Below are 14,660 nucleotides of genomic sequence, written 5' to 3'. Positions count from 1 at the left end.
TTTGCATACGTTTAAACTGGCATGGACACCTTTAAAGAGAGGCAGTGTTTGAATTCGTAAGGAGAGTGAAAGTACAGTCACCAATCAGAAACCTTCCTTACATTCTCAAAATCACTTGCATTTTACATTTCTCTCCACGCAGCTGAATTAGACGTGGGGCCTCTTCAGCCACACTTCCCTCTGCTTCCTGTAGACTTTAGCCAATAACTGAACTTCAACTACCATATGTGATACAAACATCGCAGGGTGGAAACACATCGAATGAGGACCCTTTCTCTCCCAGAATTCCGTAAGCGTCAAACGCTGATCCTTTGCTCCTTCATCAGCTATTTCCCCAACACATGCCACTGTGCCATTTCCCTCTGCCCACTTTGAAAACATCGTCTACCCTTATAAGAACACTGTTTTCTCCGCTCAGCATTCTCCATTGCCATAAATACGTTCTGAGTTTTAAGGAGGGCTTTTCAAGCTCACTCGACTGTGACAGGCTAAGTCCCTTCAAGAAAGAAGATGATGATGCTAAAGAATAACAGCAAATAAAGTATTACAGAACCCCCATGCTAGCAATATGGGTTGCTCTGCGCCACCCTATAAAAACGCATTAAGTTTAGTCTGAGAGCCTTTCCTCCTTGCTTTTTTCTTCCTTGTGTGAGCAGTCGCCTCCACCGGCGAGCAGTGGAGGCATTTTTGTTGTCGACTAACCCCCTCTAGCGCCGAACTGGCAGCATCCGAGCCGCGGCTGCCAGGCGGGCCGAGCGCAGGGCTTGGCGGAGCTCAAGAGAGCTCGCGGCTCCGGCCCTGCCCTCTGCGCCCGCCGCGGCCGCGGGGCGAGGGCACGAGGGCCACGGACGCGAGACCTCTCCCTGTTAGCACTGCGTGTTAGCCCGGCCCTACGCTGAGAGCCGCGTGATCCTACCGAGTCGCCAGTGAGTCTGCGGCTTCGCACCGACTCGAGCGCCGGCGGGGAGTGGGTGCCGCGAGGGGGCGGCTTGCGTGGGGAGAGCAGTCCGCTCGCCGCGCACCCGGCACCGCCGTGGATGTTGCCGCGCGCCGCTCAGCCCTCGGGCTGCTTGGAGCGCACGGTCCGACGCCGCCACGCCGGGGGAACGCCAGGAGCGCTCCGAGCCCCCAGAATCCCAGCGCCCACGACTGCGACAATGCTTGTGACCTCCACCGCGAAGTCACCGCCGCACGGCGACGCGAAGACCTCAGTGAGCCCCGGCGCCGGGCACCCGCCCGTATCCAGCCTGATGTGACTCTCCTCAGCTGCTGGCTCGCTCTTTTTTGCCTTACTAGGACGTGAAGCAGCGAAGGAGGCCACAAAGTTGAGGCGCTCGCCCCAGTGGGCAAGTTTGGGCGACCCGAGCGGTTGGAGTGGTCGGCCGCCGCCAGGCTCGCCCCACACCGGGAGCGCCTGCCCACAGCACTCACCCCCTCCAGCGGCGGAAATGTGGAGAAATCAGGGAGAAACGGTGTCGGGGGCTGATTAGCCCCAACACGCTCGGCGCTGCTGCCGCGAAATGGGAAGCAAAGTGTTGGGGGACTAAGTTAGGCCTTAGAAATGCCCGGAAAGAGGCTGCCAAGGCCGATGCTCAGCGCGGACGCGGCGGAGTCGGAGGTGCCCGCTGTGCTAGCCGCTGCCGTTGCCACCTGGGCGAGGGGCTGAGGGCGCAGCGCGCACGTAGCTCGCTCGCTCGGACCACTCGCGGCCCCGCCGAGCCACTTCGTTTCCTTAGCTCTCGCCACACCGGCCGAAGGAGTGCCCGCGCGGTCCCCGCGCCCCTTCACAACTGCTGCGCCTCCTGCTTTTGCCTCTGCAAGTACCCACTTCAGTCCGGAGAGGCGCTCGGGCCGCCTAACTGCCCGCCGCACCTGGTCGTCCCTCCCCCCACTTCCCCCCAGTGAGGCGCCCTCCCCCGCCCCCTCGCTCCCCTCCTCCAAACCACAGCCCGAGCTCGCTCCTGCGCGCGCGCTCTCCCGGGCCCAAGTGAATAGTCCTCGCGCGAGCGGGACACGGTGGTGGATGCAATTCCGCTCCCTTACTGCCGCCAGGAGCTCCCTGGCGCCGCAGGCAGCGTCCTCCTCCGAAGCAGCTGCGTCTGCACCTGGGCAGCCTGGACCTTCGTGCCCTGCCCCCGGGGCCTCGCGCGGGGGGCGCCCCGGGACACCTCCTGAGGGCCGGGTGGAGGAGGAAGAGGAGGAGGAAGAAGACGTGGACCAGGACCCCTACCCTACGCAGGACACCTGGTCCCGCTGCTGTCACTTCTCTTTAAGTGGGAGAAGAGAGCCGGGGAGAGCCATGGGGGGCTGCGAAGTCCGGGAATTTCTTTTGCAATTTGGTTTCTTCTTGCCTTTGCTGACAGCTTGGCCAGGGGACTGCAGTCACGTCTCCAACAACCAAGGTAAGAGACGGGGCGGAGAAGGGGGAGGGGGGCGGGAGGAGGCGGGTACTCTGACGACCGGTGCATTGGTCGCCTCCTGCAGGTAACTTTGTCCCGGGGTAGGCTTCTTCGGGTTCGCCACATGAGGAGGTCGAGGTTGTTGTTCCCTTTACCAGAGCGCCAGGAGCGGCAACCTCCCGAGTTCCGGTCCCTTTTGCTCCCAAATGTCTTTAAACGGATGTGTGGGCATCAGCAGCAGTTGGGTCCCACCGCTGGCGGCCGCGGGACCGCTCCCTGCAGCGCTGTCTCCCCAGAAGGTCAGGCTCCGTGGCATACGCTTAATGGACTTCTGGCTCTTCGCTGTGGCTAACGGCGCGGTTACTCGTAGGTTCTCACTTGCTTTCGTGAAAGCGGATAGCTCCCTCTGTACCCTATGACTAAATACCAGCCTTGTGCCTGTGGTAGCTATGTTGCCCTCGCCCAGCCGCAACCCCTTTAGCCCATCCAGACCGAATGTAGACTTGTTGGAAATTATTCCTGGACCAGATGCCCAGATTTTTGTGGTTTCTTTATTGCCGTGACGAGGCGGGGGGGGGGGGGTCTCGGGGAGAAAAAACGTTAAGTGTGAATTTCCAAGTTGTGAATATCCTACTCGTAAAGTGGAGCCACTGACAGATTTTTTAGGAGGAAGACTTTGGTAGATAAAGTGGTAAAGTGAAACTGTATAGTGTGTGAAAAGTGAAAGTCAGGTTTACAGAATGGAAAGCACTGAGAATTCTTGAACATTTTCTTTCCTTCTATTCAGTAGTCTTTATGAGACATACCTCACTGGATATCTGCTGTGAATATTTAAGGTTCTGTAAAAATATCACCTGCATAATCTAAATTCCTTGAACTAAGTGGCGAACAACCATAAAAGTTTTCCAGCATGTACCTGGCTGGATGTTCTCATTGGCGCCGTGATGACCATCAATATGTCACCTGTTATGTCACACGTTTCTAAAGACCTCAAATGTAAAACTTCAATTATAGTTACAATTTAACATCTAAGGCTTTGAAATAATTTGCAGATATAAAAATGGAGGTCAGATGATATGAGTGTGCACCTGCTTTGTGAGGATGAGAAGGTAGAGAGAAAGCAAGTAAAACAACACAGCCTTCTTTTGTGTCATAAACATATGACCATTTTATTTTATTTGGAAATATAATTATTCGGAATAAGAATTCTGTTCTTATTTATACAGCTGCTACTTTTGACAGGTTTTCCTAATTATTTTTTTTTTACCTGCCAGATTGAAATCATACATGCATATGTAAATTTGGAAATCATACATAACTGTCATGCCTTTGAAGATCTGTCACAAAAGTGCCACCTATAGTACAATACTTGCCTGTGTTGGTGTATACCTTCACACACATTCCTCATTTGTTGTCAAGGGCAATTGGCATTAAATATTGAAGGAGTAGTTACTTAATATACCTCTGTAAGAATAGAAGGTTGTAAAAAATAGCATAAAATTATTTACTTGGACTTTTTTTGTGGGAAGACAAAAACGATTTTTAATGATCAGAAACAGACATTTATATCATAGTATGTGTTAATATTTAGTATGTTAGTATACATGTCTTTAGTAGCCACAGTAGACTCATTTACTAGAAATATTTAGCAGTTATTTCCATGCAATCATATCCCTAAATCAACATTTAGTTTTTCATTAAGTATCTATGATATACCAGTTACCATACTGGGCCCTGGGGAAACTAACATAAATAAAACACATATCAGAATCTCCAAGTGACTAAAGTGCCATTCTACCAAAATGTGTCAAGTGTTAAAATACCACCTTTCAGATATTCATATTAAATTTAAGGGCATTGAGGAGTTATTTGTTAACCTCTTGCAGTAATTTTTATTTTTTATGAGTTTCCCATACTTTTTAAATACATTTTACCTAAAATATTTACCAAATATATGTATTATATGTGTGTTTGTGTCAATTAGCTTAACGTTTGTGAACATTACTTAGTTTACCCATCAGTTAAGGAGGATCTTAATTTGAATTTTTATTATTATAATAGAAACACAGGCTATGCATAAGATTGCACTTGAACAATACTGTACCTAAAGGCTAAGTTGGATAAAATTTAGAGTTCTTCAACAGAAGATTATAGAGAAATATGCTCAGATTTTTTTATCAGACACAAGTGATTGCTTATAAAATGGTTTATACAGCCTAATTCATAGTGATTAGAAATTAAGCCTTATGTTACTTTAGGATAATATTTGAATACTGAAATCATCACACTAATGGTTAATAAAATGTCAGACTTCAAAATGTTATCAACATTTTGGAGATTTTTTTTAATTTGTAGTTTCATGAATTAGATAACATGAATCAAAACGTTCCTTAACAATTTTTTAACATTGAAAATATGGGGCATTACAGTATGTGTACAATATAAAAAGAATAATGTAAAACATAAATTAGATTTGTTATACACATGATAGTAAATATTAGTAATATGATTAATATTTAATTTTAAGGAGGTAGTATTTACTTTCCTAGTAATTTGTCTTATAATGGAATTTATATTTTATTTTAAAAATTTGTTAGGGTAAAATTTCATTTTTATATAACTTGTCTTCTGATTAAGGATATTTACAAAGTAATTTTTTAAATGTTATTTATATATTTTTACCAAATTATATAAAATCTTCCGTGGTGAGTAGATTCACCTTTCCCTCTCCGTTTTTCTATTACTTAGCCATGGTAAAATGATGATAATGACAAAAAAGTGAACTACTTCATTTTTAATATGATGCTTAACAAGGTACTGAGAGTAACTTGACTATAGGAAGCATCTCTTGTCCTTTAACTGGATGTGAAGCTCTGCACTATAAAGACAAAATAAATCAATTTGACGCTCTCTTCCTATTACCTAAACCTCCTTGAATCGATCAGAAAGTAGAGTTGCTTCCTAGATCACTTCATCTGATTAAGTAAGTGAAAACATGATTTGTGTTCAAATTTCTCATATTCCATTAATTTTCTCTGTATTTAAAACCACAATATTTATTAAGTAATACCAATTTTAATTTAAAAATAACATTTTATCTTCTTTATAAGCTTTATTTCTGTACTGGGCATTTAGGTGAATATAAAGCATAATCTTATTTCATATGTAAGTAACCATGTCTATCAATTACAGTGGTTAGTAGCCACCAGGGGTCCATTTATTCGAAGATTACTCTGTTTTAGCTAATAGTACTGTGTAGCCTAAAAGTGTTGATTTATTTCTCAGATCATGTTTCCAAAACTAATCAGAGACTAAAGTAATTGATTAAAGCAAAATATGGTTCGCATACAAGAGTCTAGTGAACTCATTTTACTACAAAGGTTGTGTGAATTGATCTTTTTGTTTTCCAGGATACTTAGGAAAAATTAAATAAACAAGCAAAACAGTAGTCTGACTCATTACTATCACTGAATTCCTTAATTTGAATGAATTGACTGTAAAATCCCGAGTTGTATGTGAATACACGTTAACATACCTGAGCAGAAAAATATCGGCTTAAGAAAAGTCATAGCCTAAAATTAGTTGAACTTCCATTAGTATTGTTCACAAACTGTAAAAGTAAATATTGTTCTTATAGAAAGGGATGAATTGAAAGTTTTTTAGAAAGTTTGAGTGAACTTTATCAAAAATATTAAAAACTTTGTTAAATAAGAGAAACTGGATGATTTACAAAGTATGTTTCTAAAAGACCTTTCACCTAGATAAAATTCATTTGCAGGGGTAAGCTGTTCATGGTTGTAAAGGGGCAGGAGTTTGTAATCACATGCCTTCTTATTAACTATAAGTATAAAAACAACCTAAAGTGTAATTTTATAATACATTTACAAATTAGAAAAAATCATGTGTAATTAGTCATTATGATTAGTACTCAAAGTAGAAAGATAAAATGTCATTGATATGTATTGATCATCTAAGTATTGTTTGCTCTGGGTTTGGGATAAAAGTGTATCTAAAAACTTTTTCATGCACAAAAGTTATACAGTGTTCTTTAAGGGTCTCTTTAAAGTAGAAGTAACATGAATAAAATGGTTTTATTTCGATTTTCCTAAGAGGAAAAAATACATATCTAGGGGACAAGACAAAATTAATGTTTCCATTACATCTTTTAATTTTTTTTTTATATTTTCAAGCTTTTCTGTATGGAATTTGTATTACTTTCATGTTACAAAATTAAATATTAAGAAAAATATTAGAGTAGAATCCTTCTGTTTCTTCACTCATTATTGCCAGTATAAACTAGTACAAAAGGCATTATGTATTTCTTGTATTTCCTTCTCCTAAGATCTTTCCCCATCAGAGGCACCACATCTCAGTCAGTCTCTACCTTTATTCACACACCCGAGTACTTCAGGGTACATACTGCATTTGTCCCAGATGGCAAGAGAATGGATTGTATTTTATACTGTACATCAACCAGACTCCAGCAGTAATAGAAGTTAGCAGTAATAGAAGTTTCTTCTTTGTGTTTGACTCAACATTTTTTGGAAGCGTAAATATGATAGAGATCAATACATACAGTTAAGTAATCAAAATGGGTTGACTTTGCCTAAAGTACAATATAATCCAACTAAATTTGTAAAGAAGGATTAAGTTGTTTATACATCTACCATGTTCCTTTCTAAAATAAAAAAAAATATGTATTTGAAGTGTGCAATATAATTTGATATACTATGTCTACAGCATTTTGATCAACTTATAATTTCATTAGACTGGGGAAGTGACATTTGAGCCAAATTCTAGGGAGAAAAAATGTAGAAGTATGGAAGGGGAAGAATTGCATTCTAGGTATAGAGAACTGCCTTGGCAGTGATCTGGAAACAAAATGAGCTTGACACATTTGAAGAACGGAGTCCTGTGTGACTGGAGTTCACTGAAAAACAAGAGAGTAGCACAATGGGCAGTCTGAAAGATGGCTAGGAACCAGATCCCACAGAGAAGAAAAGGAGTCATGGTAATGAGTTGTGTTTTAATAATATTCTAGGTAAAATGGGAAGCTTTTGAGAGATTTTAACCAATTTTCATTTTAAGAACATTATGGCTGATGAGCAAAGAAATGATTGGAAGATGGCAAGAATAGAATTAGGGGTCTGTTGCAGTTGTTCAGGAGAGGGGTTATGGTGGCCTGGCCTAGAGTGGTGGTAGCAGAAATGGGGAAAAGAAGACGGATTTGAGATCCATTTTGGAAGTAGAATTTGTGGAACCATCTTATCTTTACAAAGAAATAAGTGTAGATATTCAGCATTTATATCTTTTTTTTTTTTTTTACCAAGGGGCCCAAACAAATTTTTCATTACTCCCCATAAAAATTACCTTGCCATATAATTACTGATACTTGACAGGGATAGGAGGGGTGGTTATATGATATTCTTGGGGGCAGGAATGAGGGAAGGAACATACTTTCCACTAAGCAATAGTAAATTGCATGTCATTTAACAAATTTCTCTGACCAGTTAATTATCAATTGTTTGAATTCCCTTTTAATAATATTATATGGGTGCTGTTATTAAATATATAGAATCATAAAAAGTCTTAACAGTCCTATATATTTAGTCTGTATTTAGAAAATTCATACTCTGGAGAAGCTTCATTTAAACATTTCTAAATATTCTTAAATATATATTCAAACATAGTAAATCTTAAATTTTACTTTACTGCTTAAAATTTTCTGAAAAAAGGCTACTATTACAGTTATTTCCTTTCAGTAAACATTTTGACTTATGTAATATACAGCCTCAGTTTTCAATGATAAATATTATAACTGAAAGGAAACATCCACTCTTTAAAAGATATTTATTGAAGGCCTTCTGTTTGATAGGGTGTTTACTTGCCATCTATAATGGATAAAGGAGAAGTTTCCCTTCCAAAGAATATGACCCAATGAGGAGTTTCCAGTCTCTTTCCAGATCTGGCAGGAACATTTTGTTTCCTTAAAATGAGGTACAAAAGCGATTAGAAAAACTTTGAAAACACGTTTGTTATGTGATAAGGTATAGCAGTACTGACAATAAACCCTCAGAACATTTATATATCATTTATTTGAAAGTGATATCTAAGATTACATTTTATCTCAAAATGAGTCACTCGATAATCATTAAGCATCTTGCTTGTGTCAGGAATTATGCTAGGTTCTGAGGCTACATTGATGATTGTAGTACAGTCTCTGTTCTTTAGAAGGTCAGTCTCCACTGTTGATGTTGTATATCTTTGAATCATCTTTAATTACTTGGTGATTTTTATAAGATGAAGAATTTTATACTAAATGAGATTATGAGGGAGAGAGGGAAGGGAATAAAATACTATCAACCTTTTTATGCATTTTACTTGTAAAATTGCTTCACAAGAATCTTCTAATGTTTTATGATGGGTATATATTTAATTATATAAGAAAAAGCATAAATATACATCTTAAAATATATTCATGGTATAAAAACATATTTCACATACCTAATGGCTTTCCACAGACATGTGGAGTGAGCTTTTGTTCAAGCTAGCATGTTTTGTTTTTTTAAGGTGGACTAATTATTGAAAACTATAATTTATGTTGAAGATGCCAGTTTCCAGTTTCAGATAGGAGCAAGCATACCTTTTAATTGAACTTTGAGTGAGAATTAAGGTTAAAGTGTGTATTTTCAGTCCATGTCCTGAAAAATACTTCAGCTACTTTCCTAGGATACTGCTGAGTCCTCTAACTGTTGGCCTGTTTGATGACCTGTACTTACATAAAATTGAAAAGTCATCACTCTTCCTCATATTTCCTTTCATAACTTCAGGTGTAAAAGTCATACTTACTTTTTGATCATAGGAGATACAAGATAATATCTCCTTAAAAATTGGATATTCAGGGGGTGGAAATAATGTTATTTTTATCTTGTAATGTTAGATATCTTTGTGGATCTCTGGAGCTGATAAAAAGTAAGCATATGTGTAAATATATATGTAACTTATTTATTATGCTAATTTACAAATAACATAAGACTAGGATAATTATATATTCTTTCGGGTTGTACTATACTATGATACTTATATTTTGTGGAACACGTTCTTAGTACATAAAGTGTAATATGTAGAATAAAGATAAAACACTTGTCCACAATTAAAAAAATGATCAAATGGAAATTTTTCTACCTATGATAATTATTAATAGGTATATTTTAAGCAAGTTAATCAATAGAAATATTTTGTGTACTTAGAAATGAAAAGGTATTACATTAGTATGTATTCCGAGTAAGAATTATCAAAACTAATTGAAATTACCCTGAAATTTGAGTTGAATTATATCTTAATATCACCTTAGTTTTTATTTTAAAAGGCAGGAATTTTTTTGTTATGTTGCTGAGAGATGATACTTTAATATTGTTGAATATAATATAAATTAAATGTATAGAGAATTAAAATGAACAATGTATGCCATTCTAAAAATTGGTAGCTTAAACAATGACATTTATTTTTAAATATGATTCAGTAGTTACATAGTTTATGCAGACACCAAAATGAAAGAAAAATAGGGATAGAAGAGAGAGATGAATTATGGCTCTATTTAAAAAATGAACCTCTTGGTTAAGGAATCTTTCATTATACATCTCTCATAAAGTTCCGACTTAGATTCCTTAATCTCAGCAAGTATAGAAGTGCCCATTGATGACAAACAGTCTTAGCTAAAACTTAAACCCAAAACTACAAATTTCCCTCCACACTACCTCTGAATTTAAAGTATGCTTAGATAATGTTTATCTTGTGAATGCAAGTGAAAATAAGTAGTAGCTGCCATTAAGTGTGACAGGAAATAGCTGAGCAAACTAGTAGCTAGCATTGCAAAAATCATAAGAGTTTTGTCAATTTTCAAAATTAAGTAAAATTTCTATATTGGTCCACTTGTTAATAATTAGTATGTCTCAACAGCAACAAAAAGACAAGTGGATAATAGGACAATTTTAGGATACTAGAAAATTTAATGAGGAAAGTTCACCCTTAACTTAGCTATTTTTCACACGTAATTTAGTGAGGTAGCAGTCAGGAAGAGATCTCAATTTTTATCTTGAAAAGAAACCCAAAATTTCAGAAGTATATATTATTGTTAAAACATATTGCTTAGTATAGTTTAAAGTAAGTAAAAATTAACATGCTCCAATTTTATTGTTATATTTATGATACTATATTAGAGCAAAAAGGTATCTGTAGTAGATGCAATAACTTACTATCTTACAGTGTTATAGTATAATAATTTCATTTTATAGGTTAAAAAAACTGTAGTTCACCAAGGTTATTAAAAGCATTAGTTTGGTTCTTTGTTTAATAAAAATTAAATGTGTAAGAATCTTTATAATACTCACTAGTTTAGGATCAGAAATCTATATATGTATGCGTTGTTTTTTAGATTTTCCAGAGCCCTATTACCTAGTAAAGCAGAATTAAAATATAAGAATTTATTTTAAAGGTTAGTATTCCAAAGTTTTAATATGCTTATTAAGGCTAAATGAGGCTTTTTTTTCCCCTAAAAATGTAGTGAAGCCTTAAAATCAGATGAAATTGTTAGCCTGTTTCTATAATAAAGTCCTCAAATACTTTTTGATTGGAATATAGCTGTTGTTACCTTTGGATTTTTTATTTGTTCATTTATATTTTTATTACTTAGATATATATGGTTTATTTTTTTCTAGAATTCTCAAACTAGTTCAACAATAAGTGTACATTCATCCAATTTTTAAATGAAATATATTGATAACTCTTATGTTTTTTTTCACTGTGCTGGGCACATGAAATACAAAGGCAGGTTATTGCCAGGAACTTCTGAGAGCCTAAGATCTGGTTAGGCCATTTATATGTTATTGAATAAGTGAAGCATTAATTTATATATCAAGGTTATATGGATTAGCTGTCGCATAGATAAGTTCACATCTATGAACTATTGTTTACAGAGATGAAAAGATAAAAGTACTGCCTTAAGGGTCTATGGATTGATATATGGAAACATTGAAAATAAATATTCATTCCCTATATTGGCCATGATTTTATGTGACTGCTAGAAATGAGATAAGTTAAGATCTGGCTCCTGACCTTAAGGACAATGTTATGAAATTGAAGAGAAATACCAGACAGTTAAACATTAGTGATTTATTATTGCAAATATAAAATGAAGGGAAATAACATCAAGTTTTATGAATAAATGAGTCACACACGGAAAATAAAAATGAGCTTCACATTTATCAGTTTTCATCATGATGAATATATGAAGCTATTAAGAGAATTAAAATGAGTAACTCCTCCAGAGATCTCAATTCTTTAAAAAAAAATTAATGTTTATTTTTGAGAGAGAGAGAGAGAGAGGGCAAGCAAGTGAGCATGAGCAGGGCAAGGGGCAGAGAGAGATGGAGACACAGAATCCAAAGCAGGCTTCAGGCTCTGAGCTGTCAGCACAGAGCCCGATGCAGGGCTTGAATCCAGGCGCATGAGATCATGACCTGAGCCGAAGTCGGACGCCCAACTGACTGAGCCAAGGTGCCCCACAGACTTCAATTTTTAAGTTACTTTGAATAGTTATTATGCACTTAAAGATTAAGATTTATTCTACATACAAATGCAAAGTAAATATCCAAGTAATATCTTACATTGAGCATAAAACTTTTAAGTGGTACAACTTGGCTTTTTCAATAGAGTTTTATCAGGTTCTTTAAGAAATATATTTAGTGATGGTGGCTGCTTTTACAAAACCGACAAAATCTAAATTTTAATGGATTACTGTGATTTTGTCTACTGAATATTTTATCTTTAGATGAAGGCAAAATTGGAAATACCTGTATGGTTTATATTATATTTAATTTAAAGATGAAAAATCTTTTTGTAGGTTCTTTCCATCTCCTAGTATGTTAATTACTTGTTTTATTATATAATTCTTTTCCCTAACTCTATTAAATATTTTTTTAGCAGTGTTTCATAACTTTGAAATTGCTTTAATATCTAAAGAAATTAGGTAAATTGCTGTTTTATTGATTTCATATTTGAACAATGTGCCTGTAGAAACACATAGAAATAGAAATTGCTGCCAGAACATGGTATTTTTAAACAGAGAAAAATCAATAGCAGATTATCCATGATTAGCTGTTGACATTTAGATTTGTATATTTAGAATGTCAAAATCTCTGAAAACTGTCAATTTAGTTTCTAAATTACAATAATATTCTCAAATATAACATTTTATTTTTTTATCTTTTTAAGATTATTTATTTATTTTGAGAGAGAAAGTGGGGGAGGGACAGAGAGAGAGGGAGAGAGAGAATCCTAAGCGGGCTCCACAGTGTCAGCACAGAGCCCAATGTGGGGCTTGATCCCATTAACTGTGAGATCATGACCTGAGCCAAAATCAAGAGTTGTCCGCTTAACCGACTGAACCACCAAAGCACCCCTCAAATCTAACGTCTTGTGGTTCACATCCTCCCTCCAGCATAAAGGTGTACTTATAAAAAAACAATTAATTGAAATAATTATAGATCTTTTGACAAACTGGACTTTAATTAATTAAAAAATTAGAGATCTGCCAATAAGCCTAATGGATTACTCATATCTTTGCATGCATCTACGTTTGTTATTATTATTACAATATGCTAGTATAGGCATTATTTCTATCTTGTGAAAATAAATGTATTTATAAGGCATATTATAATTGGATTAATATATTCTCCTTTAACCATTATACAATACCTGGAATATGGTTATTGCTATGTCATAAAAGTTATTTTGATTCTATGCCAGAGTATATATCTTATATCATAAGTCTTCATGCTATGTCATAAAAATTATTTTGATTCTATGCCAGAGTATATATCATATATCATAAGTCTTCAAAGTATTTTTACCCACAGGAGATGAACCTATGCTAGGCTGACCTAGGCTGTCAGAATGTAACTTGTTGCCGGACTTTACTAGACTGATGATTTTTTTGAGGTTTAATATCTTAATTGTATAAGATTATGATTTTATAAACACTATACCACACACACACACACACACACACACACACACACACACACAATGCTTATACATGGATCCCATTCTCCAAATACACCAGTAGCTTAGTGGAAAGTTCTATCCCTGATGTGGCACTAGAATTTACAAAACTTATATGGTACCTGTAAAGATAATGAAAAATCAGAGAAATTTCCTTTTTAATATGTTTGTCACTGATATATATTAATTCTCCAAGTCCAAGATTATTCTGTTAAGTGCAGTTGCTCTCAACTTCCAATTTAAAAACATACAATACACTTAATTCTATTTCAGTGTAAAAGTAGCAACTATTCCATGTGAAGTGGCTATTTTTAATTTATCTCTTTTAGCTATTAAATTGGAATGATTATGATTTTTGCTTTTGTTACGTATAAATTCTTTATATACTACTTATATATGTCATTTTAACTGCAGGTGTTTCCTCCAAGTTTGTCTTTAAATAAATGTATTAATATTTGGATATCAAGATTGGTTTCAACCTTCAAATTTTCCCACTCACTATTCCTTTCCCTTTAAGATTGTTTCTGAAGGCTCATGTACACATTGATAAATAAGCAGTTGGGGAATAAGATGTCCATTTGCCAATGACTACAATAGTAGTTTATATACCAATGATAAGCTTCCTGGCAAAAAGTCAGTTATAGAATTACAACTAATAGAAGTTATTCTGAAGTGGCGTTTCTTACCTTCCAATTTAAATCTAAATCATTCTAAGCCCATTTACGAATATCCACATGCACAAGAATGGCTGATACTTACCTAGTTGTAGATGGAAAAGAGGGGGAGCGAAAGGTATGCTCAAGTGTAGAAATGTTTACTACATGGAATGAGGCTGACACAAAAGCAGATTCATGAGGCTTTACTCCAAGTGTGACTTTATCTTGAATCCACACATACATACACAATCTTGTAATATTGTTTAGCTCTTAAAAACTCCTTGGATGAAAAAAACCTAGAAAACAGTTGAATGGGGGTTAAGAATTTGACTAAGAGCTAAAGCTAAATCTTTAGCTAAAAGCAACAAAGTTTTCTTCCCTACTTCTCATTTCTTTTTTCTTAAAAAAATTTTTTTAACGTTTATTTATTTTTGAGAGAGAGGGTGTGAGCAGGTGAGGGGCAGAAGAAGTGGGAGACACAGAATCTGAAGCAGGCTCCAGCTATCAACGCAGGGCCCAATATGAGACTTGAACTCACAAACCA

At 36.9% G+C, this 14,660-nt stretch overlaps 1 protein-coding gene across 1 annotated transcript in view; it reads left to right on the top strand.

The window, feature by feature from the left end:
- Window positions 1-2,023: 2,023 nt before the first annotated feature.
- The window catches only part of LOC115522912 (ephrin type-A receptor 6-like), a 174,615-nt gene continuing 161,978 nt past the window's right edge, over window positions 2,024-14,660 (top strand). Inside the window, exon 1 of the mRNA XM_030328477.1 lies at window positions 2,024-2,402. Within this exon, the coding sequence (XP_030184337.1) occupies window positions 2,024-2,402 (379 nt within the window). The remainder of the gene's footprint in view (window positions 2,403-14,660) is intronic.

The sequence above is a fragment of the Lynx canadensis genome, chromosome C2, assembly GCF_007474595.2.
Source record: "Lynx canadensis isolate LIC74 chromosome C2, mLynCan4.pri.v2, whole genome shotgun sequence".
Taxonomy (NCBI): Eukaryota; Metazoa; Chordata; class Mammalia; order Carnivora; family Felidae; genus Lynx; species Lynx canadensis.
The sequence above is the reverse complement of the archived record's forward strand: the minus strand, read 5'-3'. Positions and strand labels throughout refer to the sequence as shown.